The sequence below is a fragment of the Caretta caretta genome, chromosome 4, assembly GCF_965140235.1.
Source record: "Caretta caretta isolate rCarCar2 chromosome 4, rCarCar1.hap1, whole genome shotgun sequence".
NCBI lineage: Eukaryota > Metazoa > Chordata > Testudines > Cheloniidae > Caretta > Caretta caretta.
Window position 1 is genome coordinate 45,559,139 of NC_134209.1, and position 23,657 is coordinate 45,582,795.

Genomic DNA, 23,657 nt, shown 5'->3' on the forward strand with positions numbered 1-23,657 from the left:
TTCTCCTGTGTGGGTGGCTGACCTAGTACTCTACGTAGCAGACTGTCATGGATAAGGTTGTCAGCTGCATGCTAAAGATTATTAGTGTGAAAGAAAAGATTCTTTAGCAGGTGAGTAGAACAACACGTGAAAAGAGCTTTCTGACAAGTACTAACTCTCTCACCTTCAAGAACTATCAAAATGCTTTTCAACCATTATTACTATTTTCATAAATTCCTCTCATGCATCACATTTGTCTATAATCTTAGGCAAATCGTCAGATGACTGGCTCCCAAATTGGGATGGATTAAAATGGAAAAACAGGATATATCTGAGAAACCTGATTTCACAGTAAACAAGGAGGATGCAAAGTTGGCTAATGGAAAGCATCCAATTTGCTAGTAGATTCAGAAGAGGCTAAAGTCATGCCCAGCAGTAGACATTCCTGTTGTATCTCGGGCCAAATCTTCTGCTGGTGTAAGTCACTGCAGCTTCCTTGACGTCAAACAGACTCCTTGTTTACTTATTCTTGACTACTTATTTTAAGTGCCTCTGGAAACTGTTCGCTGGCTGAATGATTTATCATTCTTCCATTCTGACATGGATGACATTCAGATGGGCCCAGTAGCTGGTTCTTGGTGGCCTTCTGTTCACTAAAAACCTGACTGAGACCACCCATTTAAAAAGGTTAGCAAACACTGATCAGATGCCAGTGACTTGATCCAGAGGTGAAAGTTTACATATTCTTGTGCCAGTCCCATGAGTCATCCAGTCCCTTTTTTCACCTCCTATGTCTCCATCAATGGTGAATCTCATCTGTTGATATGAAGTCTTTTGTTTAATCCAGTTTAATAACAGAAGCTTGAGAAGGTAGACTTTTCTCTTGCCCTGTTCAATGGTAGTGGTTTTTTTCCTTTGGGTGCTACTGTTGTCATCGATGCCTTAGTTGAAGTAAGTTCCCTTCCTTACTGCAAAGAAATTAAAGTATACTTTAAGCTTTTACTCTCCCTGACCTTATTTTCCCAAACTAAGCATTTTTGCCTTCAAATTCCATGATAGAAAGGACTTCTAAGTTGAAACTTCAGAACTCCTTTTGTAGCAATTGGGTTTCCTTGGGCATATAGTTGGGTTAGTAAATTGCTTCTGAAATGTGTGGCTAATATATTCAAACCTGCGTGTCTGAAGTTAGGTTACTAAAATCATACATAGACAACTAAATAGCAGTGGCCTGATTTTCAAAGGTGCTGAACCATCTGCAGCTCATGTTGACTTCACTTGGAGGTGGGGTTGCTTGGTGCCTCTGAAGATTAGGCCACTTCATATTTAGGCACCTCATTTTAGGGACCTAACTATGAAAATTTGCCCACAATCACAGTTCTGAGAGTGTTGGTGAAGTGTACTATGCCTCTTAAAAGCAGAGATGAAATGGGACTTGCCATATATGGATGTGTTGATATGTTGGACACTGCAATATTTAGCAATAGCCATTTGCGCTGTATCAGGACTACTGTTCCTGACAGCTGTTGGAAATTCTCCCTCAGCTCAAGTAGCAAAGCAAATGTTTTTGGGCATGAAGTTCGTAGCATTGAAAACAAAACAAGCAATTCAGTAAGGAAGCATTTCTCACAAACTAAGAGAGCACTTATCAGATTAAAGGGATTGATTTAATTCTGCTGCAAGAGGATTCTTGAACACTTTCATGGGGACTAGCTGGCATGTTGTTAAGGAACTTTCAAAGAACTGTTCCATAATTTGCTTGCTGTTGTGTGTTTTTAGGGACTTCTGGATGTGTAATCCTTTGGCAGCTTTGTGAACAAAATTGAAACCAGGATTTATTCATCCCCATTAAAGTTGTTCGAAGGGAGATGATTTTATACTGCTCCGTCTCTGTGGAGTACTATTTCCTTTAGTTTTTCATAGATAATTCCAGATTGCATAGGGACTAAAGTTAGCTATAAGAAGCCAACTAGCTAAGTTCTCCATTGTCATAATTACTGGTTTGGGTCCATCTCAAATTAAATAGATCAAAAGACTAGTTACAAGGAGATACGGACAGGAGAGTTTCCTTTCACTGTTCCATCTGAACACCTAAACTCTCATTCATGGGATCTTGGTGATCATGTATTACCAACCACTGATCTCATAATTGTTTTGTGGTCAGACTTCCTGTTGGAAGCTGATGGTTGTTTATCATGTATGTGATTGAACCATTCCACTGTTAGTGAGTTAACTTTTCAGTCCCTGCACCATATAATTTTAAGGGCCTCCAATGTTAAAAGACTGACAGCTTGTATAGCATTTTGCCAGCTAATGCATTGTGCACTGGGAAGTGGACCCCATAAGATATAAACATGGGACCAGCAAATCTCTCCCACCTGGGGCTTCTTCCAGCCATCTGTTATCTAGGAGTATATTAAGCAGGCTGGCAGTTTGAAGAATACTGAGGAATAAGTGGGACATCCAACATCCTTTCTCTTTGACTTTAAGTTATCTGAGCCAAGTGAGGCATTATTAGTTCACATAAAATATGTTCAGTGATAAACAGTTTGACTCCCTATTTACTAAGTTTCATATTCTGTGGTAACAGGATATAAGAAATTGTAACATGTCAGAGTGTGAACATTATTTTCCATGACTGCATGTAAGATCCTGTAGCCAAAAATTAATTCCCAGACTTAGAGAAAACAGGGAAACAGGAGTTAAGGTTAATGAGGATGTCGTCCTTCAGCGAGTTTGTACCCTTCTAGCATTGTCTGTCCCATTAGTAGGTATTTGATATGCTTGTCACAACAAGCTTTTCAATTTATTCCTTTTGGAATATTGTCACAGTATACCCGTGATTTCCCATAAGGGTGATGCTGCACTGCTGCCATTATAAGTTAACAGAACAGGGAAAACATCTGAGAAGAAATGCACACTGTCACTAGCAAAACACCTATTCTTAATATCTAATAATCCTCCTTTGTTTGCAGTCTGGTCTTCTGGCCAGAAGTGGCTGCTTCCCCCTATATTTTTGTGTTCTCAAAAGCTTATGTGAGGGCAGAGCTGTGAGAACTTTTTAAAGCCTACCTAATCAAAGTGAAAATCTCAGAAACCTGCTTCATGCACCCCTGATCTCACAAGCTCTCACTGATGCCTGGCCACATTGCAGTGAAAGTAGCCTTGTTTTTTCCCTAGTCTTTCTCTTTTATCTGGCTTTAGCCTTCCACCATGAATAACTCTTGGGACTTCCTGCCTGTTTCCTTGGCTGTCAGAGTTCTCTGGCAGCCATGTTTTCGTTTTCCTTTTCCAGCTGGAAGATCACAGTAGATGTAGAATATAGAGTGAAATTTGGGATAGCAGCTTCCATATTCTCGGGGGCCTGAGGCAAGCCTCAGAGTTGAAGAGAGCGGTCTTTCTAAGTCAAGCTGCATCACTGCAATACAATATAGTCAATGATTCTTCAGTGATGCAGTGTGCTGTTTTTTCCAGTGTCAATATTTTTTTCTGTCTGGGATTCTCATAGTTTAAAAATCCATGTTTTTAAATTTATCCAGTTTTTGTGAAGTTTGCAAGAGAAATTCATACAGTAACAAAACAAACACTAAGTACCTCATCCCAAGGCACATCAAGGAGCAGTTTTGTAGTTGAGATATAGATGTAAACAGAAAGTTTTAAAAGTTTAGGCCTACAAGGGAAAGGGACCGAAAGGGAAAACAGCTGAGCATTTAAGATAGAGCATTTAAAAATTACTCTAGCACACGGGTATTTTGCTTATGAGTTAAAAGCACGCCCATGTCTTTCTAGGTTTCACAAATGATTCCTGACACTAATAACAAACGACTTCTCCATGATTTCCCCAAACATTTACCATGACAAATTACAGCTCTAATTATGGCATAACAGATGCAAAGTAATATTGTGTCTGCCTTCTTTGAGTTATCCCTCTCCTTACTTCAATATGAAGATTCCTACTTCTACTAAGAAAAAAGTCACCTCTAAGTAGCTCTAAATAAAGAGTTGCAGACTGCTGTTGCATATTGAACATATTGTTGTTATGATGCAGATGTTCATTGTGTTAGCAGCTGATTTAGTCATGGAACTGCACATTCATGCCTTATTGGTTCCTTTCCACTTTCTCACCCCTCCTCCTCCTCCTCCACTGAGTAAGCAGTTAAAGTGACTTCTTCCTTTTGTTTCCCTCACCCTAGCTACTGTTAAGGAAGGAGGGCAAGTTTCGCTGTTTCTTTGTTCAGTAGTAAGTGGAAGAGTATTTTTGTTAGCATATTCACTGGAAGAAATAAAGAACTTTCTTTGCTATTCCTACAAGCATTTACATCAGTCCTTTCAAAACAAGGTGGGGGTGATTTAGTTTAGACTCTGAACTATTTGTTCACACTGTGGAAACCATTTTAGTATGATTTGGACTTAATCTCAACAATTCCACATGTAGTTTTCTTCGTCTATTGATGTTACAGCAGTGACTTCACTAATGTGCATGGGATTCAGGACAAGGGTATGTGTGTTTCTACTGCGCCTAGTACAACATGGAACCTATCTTGACTGGGGCCTCTGTCTGCTACTGTAATTGAAATAATAAATCTTAATTCATGAATTAGAGAGGTTGGATAGAATACTGGAAGGCTATTCAGGGCTCCAGTCCTAACACAGGCAGAAAACTGTTATTGAAGTATTATGGCACCTGGGAATGAGAATTTTGCCCACTTAAGAATTGGATCCAACAAAATATATTCATAAATTTGATTTAGATTCTTTGATTAGAATAAAACAAATCAGGAGTCTGTGCCCAGCAGGCATACCAGGTAAGAGAAGGTCTAGCTTCTAACATTCATTTCTTCCTTTCACACTATCAACTTTTCTTTCCACTGAAAGTACTAGTTAAATATGACTTCCATCTTTGTGGGTTTCTTTTCAAGTGGAACGGAATAATTGTAATCAGAATTTAATGTTCCAAAATTAGAATGCTCTTAGTAACCATGCTGCAAATCTGGAGTAAGAATTAGATGTGGGTTTACACCAGTATATAACTGAAAGCAGAATTTTGCCAAATGCATCCTTCCTTTGCATAAAATGTAATGTACCCCCTTGGGTTTAGGAAGCACTGCAAATTTGCTATAGTGATCTTATGTGCCTTGTATCCGCTCTGCGTTGAAGTGCTCTCACATACAGGGATTCTTGTGCAGCCTTTTCCCCACATCTCGTAAAAAAGGAGATTGTATCAAGCAACAGCTAGTCATCATGCTGATCCCTGCACCCTGTGCTAGACCCTGGCATTCTCAGTTCAAGGCTTTCTTCATTGTAAAGCATCCAGATTCTGTTGTTAATTGGTTGAATCAGATTTAACAATGCAGTCAGATAAACAGTTGTGGCAGCTGCTGCCATGGCAACATCATCATGCTCACCCTCCCAGTGCGCCCTCTTCCCTCCCCCACCAACACACACACACACAGACGTGCACACATACACTCCTCCTCTTCTCCAGCAAGTGACACACTCACTAAATGGTCTGTACAGTTGGGAGGGTTTAATGGCAGAGCTCTTTGCTTCCGAAACTGTTCAAAATGATGAATGGAGAAGCAGCCCAGAAAAGTGATGGTGGGGAGAAGTACAACGGCAGTAATCAGAGGAGGAAAAGACCCAAGAAGGTAATGAGAACAGAGACAGCAAAAATGTTGTGTGAAGAAACAGAGCGAGACTGTAGGAGTGGTTTGGAGACTAGGGATGCTGGAGCATCGAGCTTTGGTTGAAGTGCAGCGATATGTCTATAGCTTTCCACTTTCTCTTCCTCTGTAGATGAGGGAAAGGCAAGCAGTACTGTTTGTTGATAACGTTGTAGTTTAATGTAGAGCTCATAATGGGTGAGCTGGCTGAGATTCTGTGATGTGTATACAGCTAAGGTGTGTGGTGTACATGAAGCTTAGAGAGGGATTTTGTTGCTGCCACTGATGGATGGCTCCATAGCTAACCTGGTGAGAAAGAAAATCCTAGGGTTTTTGGTGTGTCTTGAAAGTGAACTAATAATGTTATGTTAACCAATCTGGGCAGTGAAGTGAAAGGCTTTTTTGACAAGCAGCAGCCTGTTTTGTTGCATTAGTCTTGACTTCATTAGACCGCAAATGCCTTTCAGCACTGGATTCAGTATGTCCCTTTTCGGATAGAGGCAATTAGTTGTGACAGAAGAGATTTTTACACCTGGGCATGTCGTCTCTGACTTAACTTTTATGGGTTTTTTTTTTTTTTTGAATGACTGCAAATTTACCTGCAAATGAATTTACCCACCTTTCATTTAATTTGCCAAGAAAGTTCTGTATTTCTTATGTTTGTTTAAGAAAATGGCTAAACAGAAGGTATAAAATTAATTTAAAAAATACAGTTCAGCATTTTGTATAGATCCCTGTAGCACTTCAGTGGTGAAAACCAATAAGGTAAAACTATACAGCCACACCCAGTTTCCAAGACACTCTTTCTCTACAGCCAGGCTGAGTGACTGATTTAATTTTTACAGCTTCCAGTACCAAACAGTTGATCCCCTGACTTGAAGTAGTGTCCTTGTACAATTAAGACCACTGATTAAATCAACAAATTGCTCTTGACTATTTTTCTTTTCTCTTTCTTTTAATGTGAAAGAGTGCAGATGATCCTGCAAAATTGTAAAATGGCAGGTAAGGCAAAAACTTATCTCAGCCACTCACCCATGTTTTATTTATTAAGGGCTAGATTCTGCCTCTCATTGAGTAACATCTTATCCTCCAAGTAGTCTGATTTAAATTGGACAACCTGTCTAGTAAGGTATTGCTCAAAGTGAGGCAGAATCTGGCCCTTAAAAACAGCTTGCAGTGAATATTCACTAATATATTTTGCAGTTGCCTTTTTTAAACCTGTATAGACTTTATATTGTTATAACATTGTGTTCCAGGAAAATAAACCACTATATTTTTAGAAATTGGATCGTATATGTTGGGTATAATGGAGACTAATTAACACAGGCCTTTAGAAAAAGAAGTTTGAACCGGTAAAGGAAGTCTCCTGATGAATAATAAATATAATATGTACGTTTATATTTCACAAAGCCTGTGTTTGAATAACTACAAGTATGTGACATAAGCCAGCCAAAGCAAGAAAATGGAGAGAAGGCTGAAACATCCCCACCCCACTCCACTGTGCCTGGAATATTGCCTGAGTCTCCACACAGTGGGGAATTTTATATAGCACGTCAGGTGTTAGCATTTCTGCCTCATCTTAACTCTAAATTTTAGGGCCAAATTTTCAAAGGGCCTTTATCTGTGTGTATGTATGTAAAACTCATTTGTGTGTGCACCTGTGAGTATGTACATGCAGAAACGAGGTAATCAAGTGCAATTATATTAGACATTATTACTAGGGGAACTTGGAGCAGTCCTGCATTGGTAGAGAGATGGGCTAGAAGATCTAATAATATAGTTAGGTCTTTTCCATCTCTAACTTTTATGAGTTACATCTGTTAGGTTGTTTTAAAACCTAAGTGTGTCAGACACTTCTTGTCCCTAAAATGCTAATATATTCCAGTCTGCTGCTAGCCAAATGAATGCATCAAAATGTGTGTATTTAAAAAAAAAAAGGTCCAGTGTCTCCCAAGGGCTAATATATCTACATCTTTCAGAAATATAATAAGTGGCCACACAGCTCTTTAAAATAATCTTTTGATAATTTAAAAAAAATAATTTGAGCTATTTCAATTCAAGTACAACAAAATAATCTTTAAGCCTTATCTTCTTGGTAACTTTCCTTACACATATTATAACAATGACTTGCATGCATTAGACATTGAGGCTTCAAGCCTGCAAAGGGTCCTGCCTGCATCCTGGACCCTTGCTTCCATGTGGAGTCTCCATGTGGCAGTATGGCTCAGCACATGAAGATTCCTTTGTCGACTCTGGGGATACATTGCTAGGACTTCGATTCAGTCAGATCCATGCAGGTGGATCTTCATGGCTGCCTGGAGTCCTGCTAAAGTTCCTGGGCCTCCTCATAAGCTCAGGAATCTGACTGTATGGCTAAGTGTGCAGGATTAGGGCCTAAATAGATTTTAGAATTTTTTTTACTCTGCCTAGAAGAAAATATTAATACTAAGAGTTAACTGAAGTCAAAAGCTTATATCAGAGAAAGATGGGATATATTAGAATGGTGGTGTAGGGGCAGCATGAACAGTTTAGCTCCTGTATTCAGCGCAGTGGGATGATTCTTAATGTAAAGTCAGCACTTTAGTAGTAACATACGTCATACGTGGAGCAGCACCTGTTGTCACTGGGCCTGTGCACCTGGTGCCTGTTGTAACACCCAACCTGTACAGTGCCATAGTGCTGATTAATTCCTAAAATTACCCTGATAGCTCCTGGGGTGTCATCCTGTGGCATCGTGAGCACGTTCTGGAAGGTGTGCTAAGGGCAATGGTGAGTACTTACCGGAAGGTCTCAAACTGCCGCTGGCTTCATTGGAGTATGCTTGGCTTGGGCCATGAGTTGTGGGATTCTATGAAGTTAATTTCTTATTATAGTACATTATTGTCCTGGGAAATGAGTCTTTTGGTTTTTTTTAAAATTGTAACACCTCTCTGTTAGGAAAAGCCTGTGGGCTTCTTTGTGGCAAGTTAACTTGTTTCTGTTTCCAGTAATACAAACACAGATGGCAAGAGGGTTTCTAAAACCCACGGATTTTTATTAAACTGGTGATCATAAAACACACAAAATGTATCATTGATGGATGCAGAAATGGTCTGTCTCACTTTAATAAAGACTCCCACTCTGAACAGATGCATTAGTTGCTCTTCAAGAGTGATTAACTATAGGGACTGCCTCTCACTCTATGCTTGTCGTGTCAGGCACAATGAAGACCCAGTCTCAGCTGCGGCATCTAGGCTCCACTATAGTATAAATAATAAGAAAAAAATGTAATTGTTAGTTTTGCTTGTTGTTGTTGTTTTATTTAAACAACCTAGGTGTAGTGTAGAATAGGGAATAATTATTTTGCAGATTGGCCTTATATTACTTAAGAGGACAAATCAATAAAGAAGACACGAAGTCTGGTGTTTGCATTGCAGACCTACATGCAAGGCTCTGGGAGTTCTGAGAGAATGGCTTTTGCAGTTTGTTACATCAGAGTAGCAGCCGTGTTAATCTGTATCCGTGAAAAGAAAAGAAAAAAGAAAAGTACGTGTGGCACCTTAGAGACTAACAAATGTATTGGAGCATAAGCTAAATCTCCCCACTATATTTTCCACTGTATGCATCCGATGAAGTGAGCTGTAGCTCACGAAAGCTTATGCTCTAATAAATTTGTTAGTCTCTAAGGTGCCACAAGTACTCCTTCTCTTTTTATCAAAAAATGGTTATTTGTTTATTTGAAGCTAGCCTGGTGTGATTAGTGTGTTTATTTTTCTAAACCTGAATCTTTCACCCTATTTTAAGCTTAGCCAATAGTTTCACATTTGCCATTTTTCATATTAAATATCTCCTGCAGGTTTGTGCTTGCAAACATTGTAGACTGGCTTGCAGAGGTTGAATTATACTTACAGGCTGTTCAGTTTTAATGACTATAAATGTAGCTATTTAAACACTTACTGTATTAGCTTTGTAAATTACTTCATTTTTCCCTCCGCCAAATTCAGAGGAAAATTCTGTATCGATTGATCTCTATATTTGTGGAATACAAGCTAGTGAGATGTCATAAATATTTATTAGTCAAAGCTGTTGTGAGTGCCATCAGAAGTAAATTTTTAACCAGTGGTCAGTCTTCCTGTAAAATCAATATGGAGATTTCTAAAATAATAGTTCCCATCTGCTGCGTTTTGTTTGCGCTGTTTGTTGCCTTTATTTTCCTTTAGCTCTGCCCCATCCGGTCTTCATCAGTTGATTCTATCTCCCAATCTCTGCCATTGTTCCTGGAAACGGACAGGGTCTACACTACTCTTTGCACCAACAGATAGGCTCTTGCCTGGTTAGTTTAACCCTTTCCCCATCCCACCATCCTAGGAGAGGGTAACCTCTGCTAATGTCAGTGGAATGCTGGATTTTACTGCAAATTTAAAGGGCAGAAGGAGCTGGTGAAGAACAATTATGTTAAATAAATTATTTCTTTTTCTCATCCACATTTGAGTGGCTAAAATCGCTTGTACTAAAACTAAACCAAATTTAGCAGCTCTAATTTTAAGACCACTCACCAGTCTAGTGTGCTGATGAACAATTCTAGAAATAAAAGTACGTTCTTATACTCAGTGGTTCGAATTATCCTCTCTCACCAGTTTTTCAGATCTGTACTTCCATTGGCTTCGGTGGCTCCCACTTTTCATAGGTGTAAGCAAGAGGAGAATTGGGTTCAGTGTTTACAGTGGTGTTACTGAGATCAGAATCTGGCCCCCATCTCCTGTTCTCTGACAAGCTTTACAGTATATTAGATTCTTGGTATGAAATTAACTGCATGGTCACAATTTCATTTCGGTCATATTTTTTCTTCAGGTTTGATTGCTGTTTGTAGCAGATAGAAACATAAAATGAAGAGAGTGTTGTGTTTGTCTCAGTAGGCACTAAGGACATTCACCCATTGCAACAATGAAATTGATGATCATAAAGTTCCCTATTAATTACGACGTACTGTGGATAGTTTAATAACGGAAGTCAACAAAAAGAGAAACTGTAGTCAAGTTTGGTATATCCTTGGAGGTAGGTATGTACATGAGGGGGTTAAAAGAGAACTATATTTTAATTTTAATGTACTATTTGAAAACTATTATTAGCTTTTGATTTTCTCTCTAGGGATGTTATGCTTAAGACAGAGTAAAATTCTCCTCTCTGTTCCACAGAGCAGTTCAGCTCAACTATGATATCCTATTCTCACTACTTGATCCAGTTTGAATTCTGTGCATGAAAGGAGAGCAGAATATTGGCTGAGATCATCTGCCAGGTGAACCTGAGAGGAGAAAATTGTTTAAGTAAAATCAAAGTGACAGAGTTCAACTAATGTTTACTTAAGCGTAAATGGTGCTTTGCATTCAGTGATCTCCAAGTTCTTTCCAGTCAATCCTCCAACCCTCTGTTAACCCCATTTTAAAGAAGGAGAAGCTGAGGCACATTTAGTTAAATGATTTTTCCACAGGTCATGTTCTGGCAGAGCTGGTAATAGAACTGTGGTGTCCTGATCTCCAGTCTCTTGATTTCACTGCTAGATCACAAAGCTGATGAAGAGCATATGATAGGGAACACTTTCCCTTTTGTGACTTTATTAAGAACATCTTACGTTAATTACAAACCCACCCCTTATACAGTTATTGCTAGAGATGAACTGAAAACAAAACCACAATACTCCTGGACTGTTTGATCAAGATTTGGACTTTGCACATCAGGCTCACCTCTAGTTATAGTACACCTCATTTTAGGTACCTATTGCAAAACTTTGTATAAAAATACAAATCTCTGTATACAGTGGGCTTGGTTCTCATTCATACCAAGGCCAATGAAGACCAATGCAGCATTGTGAAGTGGCCTTAAAATAGATGTAAATGTGGCCTGAGAGTAAATGTGTATCAGACCTGTAGTGACTATTGAAGTTGAATTACGTGTAGCTTAATACACATTAGAGAAATTGGCATTGGTGTAACTACATCAGTGGGCAAGTTTCACAGGTATAAGCCCCACTTTGTCAGAGCCACACATCTACATTAGGAATTGGTACTCTTGGCAGCATATTGATATACTTATACCAGTGTACAGAGTCTCTGGCACCAAGGACAGGAACACATGCAGAAGGTAAACAATGAGGACATATGAAGAACAAGACCTTGTACAATGCAGTTCTGGGCACTGTATAAATCATTGACAGCAATGAAAATGGTTATAGCGGAGTTGTACAAGATGCTTCTGCTACTGCAGTCAGGCAATGGGTGTGATATTACACTTTAGGAATGAGAGCATTAGCATGTAATGATCATTGTTAGCACTAATGAAAAGGGGAAATGACAATGGACAGCACAGCTGATGTTCTGACTTAACTCGGTTGTGTGGGAATGCAACACCTGCTACCAAAGAGAACCTAATGGTAGAACCTGCCACCATCTAGGGACTACCAAAGGATAATGATTTAAATCAAAATTTTTTTGTTTAGTGACAGGCCAGATCTTAGTAAAGCATTCCAAAAGTCTTAACCTGCTTCCACTGAACCTATTGGAGTTTCATTATTGACTTCTTTAGATGTATGGCTGGGACCCAATCTAGTAAAATATTTAGGATTACATGAAAATTTCTTTCAGTGCTTAGCAATGTGATATGAAATGCATAATATTCCATATCTAATGGAAAGCAACTCTTTTAGAGTTAGCATTACACTATTCAACACGTCCTCCTAGAGAGTGAATATTTCAACCATGCTACTCTTGCTGCTAGCAGCCTCAGATTGTTTAACCTGGATACTTTCCCCCATAGCCCCATGAGCACTGTTGCAATCTTGTCTTTAATAAACACAAAGCTCTTCTGATGAGCAATACTTTTTACAAACAGTAGAAAAAAGTAGTAAATTTAGTACTGTATATCTGTCTTTGTATGTTTCCAGTCTCCATGTTGTATCTGCCATTTGTACGCTCAGGATTTAAAAATATTTTGTAGTAGTTCTATGCAACACTTTTCACTTTTTACTCCCTGCTTTTATCCTTGTGCTAACTAATTAGTATTATTAATTAGTCACCACAGTGACACATGTGGCTGTAGCATGCCTTTCACTGCGGCATATAGCAATGTGGCTCGCGCTTGTACTCTACATGCCATCATAAGTGTAGACTTAGCCTTAGACAATCCATCCACCTAGATATCCCCAAATATGTGCACCCATTTTGCTCCCCAGACAGCCCCCATTCAGCATCCAGTTACCCACACGCACAGGTCCCAGTCTCAGCCTAGCAACCTCTACATACCCTACAGTATCCCCATCAAGCTGCCAAGTTTTGTGCAGCTCTGTGACATACCCTGCCGCCCCCACAATCGCTACTTGGGGAGGGTGTGCTGACCATAAGGTGAAGTTTGTGGCTCTATGCAAACTTGCCAGTGCATGAATTGGCACATGTATAGCAGGCAAATGTTTAAGGAAAAAATAAGGAACCCTGGACCTTACAGGGTGAGAGGTGCAGAGGGAAGCTTGGGAATGAGAGCTTTTACCTTCTGGTTAAACTGCTGCAATTAGATATTTTCCAGTCTTTGCAAACTAAACAAGTTTCTGGTCTCGGTGAACAGAGGTGTTTTAGATCTACATTTGAAGTCATTGTGACTGCTTCTGAACTGAGTTGTTTGTTATTTCAAGTGCAATGGAAACGTCCCACTATATACTGCATGGATGCATGTCATAGATCATACGGCACTCAGTCACTGTTCACAAACATCAGAATGCAGCCAGAAATGACCTCTACATGATAGACCAATTTTTCAGGTGTATACCAGCTCCTGAACTGCATGGACAAGACTTAAATTCATTGACATAGCCCACATGGTCACATACAAATCTAAGAGTTAGAAATGCAAATACCCAGTTCGCATTTCCATTTTCCCCTTTGCGCATTCAGTAGAAATTGTGGAAATGAGGCCCTGTGTGTGTATTTATTTAAGATTATGGCATTGCTGACTTGTAGGTATTTTAAGCCAGTTGCCTGAACATTGTCCAGAAAATAAAAGATGCCCCTCATAGACTTCTGGAAATACAAAAACGGTCCTTCAGAACAAAGATAAAGTACTTTGGGCAGGGCTGATTTAAACCCTAATGGATGCCTGCTTGAATTCTCTCACCTTTTGTATTGCTGCATCCCGCTGGCTAGCCCCTATGCTTACATACAGGTAAGTAAGCTGTGTCCAAGTTACCTTTGCTCTACAATTTAGCTGATGTGCACATGTGAGCATACACAAACATTTAAACATTCAGTCTCTGTATGAAGTGCTCTCTAGAGAGAGGGTCTATGTTGGCAATTTAGGCTCCGGAGGAAACAGCTAAATAAATTGCCGTAATTGTGGTTTGAAATGATTGTCTAGGTTAAACACCTTACAGGTTTCTACCATATGCTATGTTGCTCAAAGCATAACTGTAGCTTTTATTTACTCCTTTGAGCAATGAATAGTATAAATAGCCTTGCATGACATATTCTTATATACAGTGCTGTAATTGTTGGATCTGAATAAACTGCCTGTGTGAACTTGTGTATTGCTCTGAATCTACAGAATCATGTAAAATTGTGTTTTTTATGTTAAATACAGTCTGTTCACTGTGATAACCTGAAAGATGTGGCAGAACAATGTTCAAAATATAGTTAGACCATATAATCACTGCACATTAGTGTCTCAAATAGTTCAAAAATACGTAAGTATAAGAGAAGGTTAGAAAAATGTTGTGAATTCGTATTCTTTTCTACAGAAACGATTCTGGTCTTTTTGGTGATTCACTGTTATGTTAAAAAAATTGCTCTCATGTAGTTAACTTGTAGTCAAAAGGGTCTGTTATTCCGGTATTACAGTTACATGCTGCAACTACTCCGTGTCTATATCAAAGGAAGAACAGACACCAGAATATGGATTAAAGTATCATGAGTTTATAGCAGGGGTGGCCAAATTAACTGACCCTCTGAGCCACATACGATAATCTTCAGAAGTCTGAGAGCTGCAAGATACAAACAACCTTTACACATCCATTTTAAAAAAATATTAACATCCTACTTACTGTATCACGGCTAATTACTGCAAGAGCTAGAGGCCTTGTGGGTCTCCGTCCTGGTCATAAGTCTTTGGAAATCTGGTTGATATGTTGTCAAGGCGGTACAGAGGAGCTTGGTCAGATGTTGATTTGTAAGGACTGCATGATGTTTTGATTTTACTCACAGTGTCATGGAGTATGGCAATTCACAGCAGTATATTGGGCCAAAAATTGAAATGAGTCGCACGCTCATCTTTTTGAGTTGAGAATACTTCATTCCAGGCCTTGCTTCCAGAACTGGATTGTAAACTGTGATTTATGCAACATCTTTAAAGCCTGGTCTTTGTGGAGTTCCAGTAGTTCCATTTCTACAGTAAATGTTTCTGTAACCACAGTTTGGGAATCAGACAACTGTCGTTGATCACATTAACTATGAATGGGGATTACAAGAAAGGCGAAGTCTTCAAACATGCTCTGAAAGTCATCAAGCAGTCATTGTAATTTACCTCTGTGTTCCTCGAATTTGTCTCTACTTTGATGTTCCAGGGAATGTGTTTACCCTACTCTTGAGATGGGGAAAATGGTTGAAGTCTCTTGACACTGTCTCTTTGCAGAAGCTTTAACTTGTTCTGGAAGCTGAAGATTGTCTGAGTAAGGCCAGAAATAATCTTATCCTTCGCTTGGAGCGCCATGTTGAGAGTTTGCAGATGTTGCCAAGGGTGAAAGTAAAATTGAAAACTTACTGGTACAGGGGCCAACTCCGGCCCTGCCAGAAGGGACGGGGCCTTGGACAAAAGGGGCGGGGGTTGGGGGGCTCTAAATAAAGTCAGTAGGGGCCAGTACTGGCGGCCACTTTTTACCGGTACACAACCGCCTTACTTTCACCCCTGGATGCTGCATAATATCAGTGAAAAACATCAGATCCCGCATTCATTGCTCATCTTTCAGTTGTGGATAGGACTTTTTTCCTTTTCCTTTTCTTCAAGGAAAGCACTGATAGGCTCCAACTGTTCCACAAACCTATTTAAGACATCAGTGGTTGATAACCAGCTCCCAATACAGTAGAAAGAGATGTCGTTAGGTTTGTCTTCAAGATTCAGCTCTTCAATTAAATTTTTGAACTGTCAATGAGTCTTCCCATTCGAGCGGATGAAATTGACAATTTCCAAGACAGTTTTCATAACATTTTCATACTTGAAGTATCTGCCTGTGAGATGTTCATGATGGATGATGCAATGAACAGGGAGAAACTCTGGAAATTTGGGATTGCTTTTCAAAAGTCCGATAAAGCCTACTTTCCCCCTGACTGTTGCAGGTGCTCCATCCATTGCACCACGGTACATCGGCATTTGTCAGTGCTTTGTCAAGTGTGTTCTTTATCAACACCACAGGTTTTCTTTTAGTGCCACTAAGGGCAACATTTCTTCTTTCACAATTAATCTGCAGAAACATAGTGAACAAATGTTGCTAGTTGTGGTTTATCTTGTATATCTGTGGATATACGGATGTGTTGCATGAGCGATATTCCATACCATAAGAAAACTAGTTTCAGTCGTGTCAGGTTCCTTACTGAATGTCAAAAGTAGTGTCTGTTGACTGTTGAGGTGTAATTTGAATGGGGTTAGCTTGTTTTTCCTTAATTCTGATCCAGGAGAGTATTTAGAGGAAAAGTTGTTGTTGTGATTCGTTTTGTAGTGACGTTTTAAGTTGCTCGTTTTGTAGTGAGAGAGCGATGCATTGCATTTATGAGCGATGCAAGGCACTGGGGTTTGCCATCTTTACTAGTGCATGCAAAATCTTCCTCCCATTCTGGCTGAAAACTTTGATTTTCTTCTTCGTACTTGTGCTTTTACGGTATGAAGATGTCATTGTCATCCATAAAATTAACGTAGGGTTAACACTTAAATCTAAAACCATTCCGCTGCGACTTATAAACAGTAAACACAGCCCGTAGTGTGCAGCATGCAAGGAGATCACAGTGCACGAGGTCTGCACAGCACTGCAATGTTACAATTTCCTGTTATAATAAGCATCTGCTGCTGAAGCTGGAGCCTAGGCACCACCTGCAGGGCTGAAGCCCCAGCACCAGCTTGCCTCTTCCTGTGGGGCTGAAGCCCCCAGCAGCAGCGCCTCTCAGCATGCAGGGCTGAAGCCCCAAGCACTGGATTGCCACCTCCTGCAGGGCTGAAGCCCTGAGCATCGGCTCTCCACCTCCTGTGGGGCTGAAGCCTAGCCTTGCCACCCCACTGCAGGGTTGAAGCCAAGAGCACCAGCCCCAATGGGGCTGAAGCCCAAGCTTCGGCTTACCCACCAGCTGGGATGAAGCCCTGAGCCATGGCCCCCACTAGAGGTGAAGCTGCAAGTGCCGGCTCACCCTGCTGCGGGGTGAAACCCCGAGCCTTGCTGCCCTACCGTGGGGCTGGAGCCGCAAGTGCTGGCTCTTCCCTTCTCTCACCCCGCCCCCACTGCAGAGTGAAGCCTGAAGCTCTGCGAGGCGCAGTTTGGCCACGCCTGGTTTATAGTATAGTAGTATAGTTATTTATCATGGAAACAATTATTAAGATTTGACTGATTGCCCTGTTACTTATACTGATCTGGGTCAAAGGAGTTACATTGATGTAAAAATAATATAAATGAGAGGAACATCAAGCGTGCTCTCTCTGTGTAGGTATATGTTGTAATTATAATATATTTCTATCTGCATATCTGTCCATGTATTTTTTTTGGCTAGGCAACTAACCAACCACAAAGGACTAGATCCTCAGCTGGTGTAAATCATTGCAATGGGGACACTGCCAATTTACACCAACAGAGGATCTGGTCCCATGTTGATACATATGTATATATTATAAAATATTAAAATGAAACATGTTAAACATTGGGAAACAGAAGCACTGGAATGCATAGAGCATGTCTAATCCAGATGTGATTCATACTCATTAGCTTTGAAACACTGATGAAAGAAGCTTTATGAGCTGGCTTTTCCATCAGAGCTTTAACTGTTTTACTCAAATTGATGACACTCCATGACTACAGCCTTCTCAAAATAAGCAAGAGTGTAAGCAAAGATTGGAAATACATTCTGTTCCTACTCTAAAGGTCAGTGCTTTATCAAAAGGCTTAATGCTCCAGATAAAGAACAGAGGCCTCCCATTCAGTTGCTGGGAATATCAAGCAACAGGTTTCTGTATGGGAAATGTAACTTCCATTCATACAGTGTAGGTCTGAATGGTGCTTGGCCTTTGCTTGGGTACAGTGCTGAGTGTGGGGAGGGCTGGCACAAGATTTCCCCCCGGCCTTGGACTCCCTGCACAAAGAGCCGGTACTGTTGTTATTTTTATATGTATTAATTGCATCTGGTAGCTCCCACAATGCACTAGGCACTTTCCAAAGAGGTTTCAGTGCTAAGGAGCTCTCAGTAGCAGTCCCTATGCTCCAGTAAGACAGGGACTATTTCCTGGAAGTGCCCCAAGAGGTGAAAGCCCTCGCTGCAGCTAGGAGAGCATGCTGCATCCTCCTGGGTAGTACGGCAGGTGCACTCCCTGGAGTTCTTGAGATGCAGCTCCTCCCAGAGCTCATTGCTGGGGGGAGTGGATGCTCTGTGTCAAACCAAACACAGCTCTGAGGAGAAATTACTAAGTTTGGATTGTAATGTGGTCGGGGGAAAAACCCCCCACAAAACTATTGCTGAAAACCTCTTCTGAATAATGTGACTGTATCCAAATGAACACCAGACAAGGCCAATTTAAAAAGTCATTAAATGAAAGTAGTAAAAGTAATTAGTGAAAGCTGACCTTTTCTTGTAATTAAAGTGACTGAGATACACAATGTGTACAACAGTATAAACAAGTCAACATACTTAAGAGTCAATGAAGCGTCATCTGTTTGGGTTTGATCCTATATAGCAAAAGGTGAATGGACTACGCACGTGGGTAAGAGTTCTAGGACTGGGAACTTTGCTTAGATTCTTCCATCAGTTCTTTTCTGGGTATTAATGAAATGGTGCAATACATGAATAAATAAAATTTAAAAAAATGTTTCTTTATAGAAGGAGGAAAACACGTGACATGTTCTGCTGATGTTTTTACAAAAAAATTTTTTTTTACCTCCCAGACAAAACTTATGTACCATTTAATGAAGGAGCATGAGGAAATGAAACACTGCAGATTGAGATGACTTCTACTCTGTATGCCGTTAAGAAGATAACATCTAGTTTCATGATGCAAGAGTTTTGAAATTAACTTTTGAATGAGAATGAAAGAGATCAGGTTCAGTGCTGGATTTTTTTGGCGTCCAGGATTTAAAAGTGAAATTCTACTTTATGTTATCTATCAGGAAGAACATATAAAACCCATTTAATATTACAATAATTTGAAAATATATATGTAATTGTTTTTTTTCCTTCTAAGAATATGATCCGTAACTATTTATTTATACATACATACATACATACATACATACATACATACATACTACAGAAGTGCATAGTAGTCCCAACTGAGATTGGAATTTCATTGTGCTAGATGCTGTACCAATGTATAAAATACTCTTAAATAGCAGTAGATTTTAAAGCACTTTTCAAAGGATGTCTGTATCATTCTCCCCATTTTACAGACAGGGAAACTGAGGCACAGAGATTAAGTGACTTGTGAAAGGTCACTTAGCAAACCATTAGTAGAGCTGGGAATAGGTCTCAGTCCTGTCGTCTGTCCATTAGGCAACACTGCCTCCCCATATAGTAAGAGACAGTCTGTCCCAAAGATTTAACACTCTAAATAGACCACAGATGTAAGGTCTGAGAAAGGAAGGATTATTAATGTTTATTACAGCAGAATACAATTCTGTTATTAAAGGAAATATAGCTTACCCTCTTCCACCTTTACAGGTAAATGCAAAGTAGGTCTTCCTTCCTGATGATCATCCTCACAGAGTTCATCTATGTTAGTCCCAGGCGCCTTGCAGATTCTTGAAAGATAGTGTGTTCACAGCACTATGAATTTGTGCTGTTTCTCATATGTGTGCACATATAAAAGCAGAAAATGAGGGGACTGGATAGTTGAGACTGATCATGGGATATGGAGCTGTTTACCTCCAGGTCACCAGTTCAAATGTGGCTGAGTTTAATGGTGTTACTGCTTTGCCAAGTGTAGCAGGTTTTGGGGTGCTGAACTGGGCTTGCTTCCCACTAGGACAGGAATTCATGACATAGATTCAGGGTATTTTTAGTGTCATTTATTTTCAATATTTTCACAAATTCTGTTAACTCTGAACAGAAGTGGTCAGAAGTGCGCATGGCAATTCCACATGCAGAAACCCCAGGTAATGCACTGCTGAGTCATTTCTGTTGCCAAGAAACAGCTCCCTTGGCCTTTGTCCCTTTTGCTTTCAGTACCCTGCTTGTTCTCTCTTGCCTGTGCCCTGTACTTTTCCCTTGGAAAACCTCTTAACCCAAAGTCACTAACCTTTGGCAACGTGGCTTCCAGGGATAGTTGAGGTAGACTGGGGGCATTAGCCCAATATTTCTGTGGCTGGTCTGCACAAAGAAACTATATCCGGTGTCCACTGGAGCTGAGTACTTAACCCACAAATTCCCCTTATGGCATGAGCCAAAAAGCACGGAAGCAAATGGAAGGCCCTCATTGACTTCAGTGGTTTTTGGATCTTGCCTTGCATGGCTTTGGGATTCAGTTCAAGGGTAAGCTCAACCTGTGCAAATTGCATCTTTTCTTGTCCTACTGTTAAGGTTTGCAAGACTGCAGCTACATTGATGGCTGAACTGGGGCTAAACATCAGTATAGATAAGGCTAAGGCCTCAGTTTGAGGGCTTTAGCGATCTGTCTCTTGGGCCAGGCCGTCTGTTTAACCCCTCAACAGGCAACTTTCATGTGGAAAACTTATATTGGTAATTGATATCAGGTATTTCATTAACACCTTTACCGCAACAGTAATTACCCCTTGATTGGCTATTCATGGTCATTGGTGAATTCGGCTAATGATGTCAGTCCAGTTCCCAATGAACGGGGGCCATAAAACAACTGTCATCAAAACCACAGATACCTGCAGAAACATACTGGTACATATTATTGAAGCATGTCAGTTAACCTTTAGAATAGTATGATTGCAGCACTAAGCAGTACCACACCTGAAAACATATCCCAGTCTGAAGGGTAGAGTTAGTCCACCTTGTGAAGGCTGGAGGAGCAGCATACTGGTGAATTATTTATGCTAAATAGCAGTAAGAAAAGATCTTCTGGGAAGGGCTGATTTTTTTTCATTGATTTCTGTAGACCAATAAATCATTTCAAACAGCCCTCTTCACTTTTAGCTGCCTAGCTAGCATCGAAGCTTTGTTTTGTATTTGATTTTATGCCATTGTCAAGACTTGGGGATCTGTTCCCCCTCTATGGTCCATATTAAAGCATGCCTGCAGTACTCTCATGTGTGAGGGAGAAACAGCACTTGCCTCTTCGAAGGCATTACTAATCTGTGCGACTTGGCAGAAACACAATTTTAAATTGCACATTGCGAATGTTGTTTGAATGTAAACAGTTAGAAGAAAGCTGGGATTAGGTATGGGCGAGTTTGTTGGTCAACAGAGAAATCGGCTTGCCAGAAATGGTTCTTTTATGGCCCAAGGCAATAATACTTGGACACCTAAATATGTGGCCTGATTTTCAGGGGTGAGGTGCACCTCCTGACCTCCATTATTGAAGTCAGGGAGAGCTGTGACTGTGTAGAACCACTTACAATCAGCTAAAACCTCTCCAATGCATCATCAGTGATCTACAACCCATCCTGGACAACGATCCCTCACTTTTACAGGCCTTGGGAGGCAGGTCAGTCCTCGCTCACAGACAACGTGAAGCATATTCTCACCAGCAACTACACACCGCACCATAGTAACTCTAATTCAGGAACCAATCCATGCAACAAACCTCAATGCCAACTCTGCTCTCATATCTACACGAGCGACACCATCACAGGACCTAACCAGCTCAGCCACACCATCACTGGTTCATTCACTGGCACGTCCACCAATTTAATATACGCCATCATGTGCCAGCAATGCCCCTCTGCTATGTACATCGGCCAAACTGGACAGTCCCTACATAAAAGGATAAATGGACACAAATCAGATATTAGAAATGGCAATATACAAAAACCTGTAGGAGAACACTTCAACCTCCCTGGACATACAATAGCAGATTTAAAGGTAGCCATCCTGCAGCAAAAAAACTTCAGGACCAGACTTCAAAGAGAAACTGCTGAGCTTCAGTTCATTTGCAAATTTGATACCATCAGCTCAGGATTAAACAAAGACTCTGAATGGCTAGCCAACTACAAAAGCAGTGTCTCCTCCCTTGGTGTTCACGCCTCACCTGCTAGAAGAGGGCCTCATCCTCCCTGATTTAACTAATCTTGTTATCCCTAGCCTGATTCTTGCGTGCATAGTTATACCTGCCTCTGGAAATTTCCACTACATGCATCCGACAAAGTGGGTATTCACCCACGAAAGCTTATGCTCCAATGTATCTGTTAGTCTATAAATTGCCACAGGACTCTTTGCCGCTTTTACAGATCCAGACTAACACACTACCCCTCTGATACTTACAATCAGGTAATTTAATTAGGTGTCTAAATGTGGATTTAGGTGCCTAATTTTGTTCACCCACATTTGAAAATTATGACAGTAGCTTAAACAGGACCTCAACCTGTGAGTGGTTTAGCATTATTGAGCTACAGTAGCTGTTTTACCAGACAATCAAACTGAACCTAAATTAAGCTGAATGTAGATTCCATTTTGCACTGCTGAAAATCTTCATTAGAGATTTTTGGTAGACAAATATCATGGAGATGAGCATGGTATAAAAACTTAGATTTGATGTTTCAAGGACATTTGGAGGGCACAATAACTGCAAGAAGTGTTTGAAACAGCTTCATTTATCATAATGATTCTCTTTCGAAAAGCAGATAGTGCATTCCATTTAGTGCATGAGTAATTTCAAGCGTTGTGTCTAGTTTTCTGGTGCTTGTGCTAATTGAAATGTAGCCTGTATTTTATTGTACATCATAAAAATTACAATGATCATTTGCCAGGGTCAGGGAGTAGTGGGAAGGCAGCACATACTAATGTTGGGTGAAGACAAACCTCAAAAATCCCCTACCAGCAGAGTGTGCTGAGTGGAGCAGGACACTCAGGCTCCAGGAGTCATCTAGTCTTGTCTTCTTTATTCAGAAGGTTGGCATCTATAAAGCAGGGCCTGGACCCAGAGGAATGGTGGGGAAATATTCAAAAGCTCATTAATGGTAAAATAGGTTTTTTTGGGGTGTGTCTGAGGAGGGAGGCTATGTGTGTGTGTGTGTGGGGGGGGGCATGTTGATAAAACAAATATTTTAATTCTTGTCCAATATATTTTGCAAAATGAATAGCACTTTTAGACAGATGACTCTGTTAGCCATTTTTGCAGAAAAATTTGGTGATAAACTTCCTCTTGAAGTAAACTCATCACCACATTCACTGTCCTGACTTTCACCATGATTCAAAGGGAGGCTGAAAAGCCAAACTCCTACCCACCTGCACTCTGCCTCCTATTTAATTTACAAATAACAAAAAAATGCCCTTTGTCTTTGATCCTGCTAATGTGCTTATTTGTTCTCTGAACCCAAAAATTCCCTGAACAGAATTGCTCAATATTATTTATTAGGACTGTCGATTATTTGCAGTTAATTTATGCAATTAACTAAAAAAATTAATCACGATTAAAAAATTAATTGATTAATTGCTGTTTTAGTTGCACTGTTAAACAGTAGAATATCAATTGAAATTTATTAAATGATTTTGGATATTTTTCTACATTTTAAAATATATTGATTTAAATTACAACACAGAATACAAAGTGTACACTGCTCACTATATATTATTTTTGATTACAAATATTTGCACTGTAAAAGTGATAAAATAATAGTATTTTTCAGTTCTCCTCATA

The 23,657-nt window shown here is 40.0% G+C and overlaps 1 protein-coding gene across 18 annotated transcripts in view; it reads left to right on the plus strand.

The window, feature by feature from the left end:
* ANK2 (ankyrin 2) overlaps positions 1-23,657 on the plus strand; it is a 565,434-nt gene that overhangs the window by 191,639 nt on the left and 350,138 nt on the right. For 3 of the 18 annotated variants that reach the window (XM_048846716.2, XM_048846725.2, XM_048846732.2), the window contains exon 1: positions 5,442-5,624. The exons of 5 other annotated variants lie outside the window; for them this stretch is intronic. In XM_048846716.2, coding sequence (XP_048702673.2) covers positions 5,541-5,624 — 84 coding nt within the window. In that variant the 5' untranslated portion in view covers positions 5,442-5,540. Of the gene's footprint in view, positions 1-5,441; positions 5,625-23,657 lie in introns of those variants that run through there. 10 more of the 18 variants (XM_048846758.2, XM_048846731.2, XM_048846759.2 and 7 more) reach the window with 5 other exon arrangements.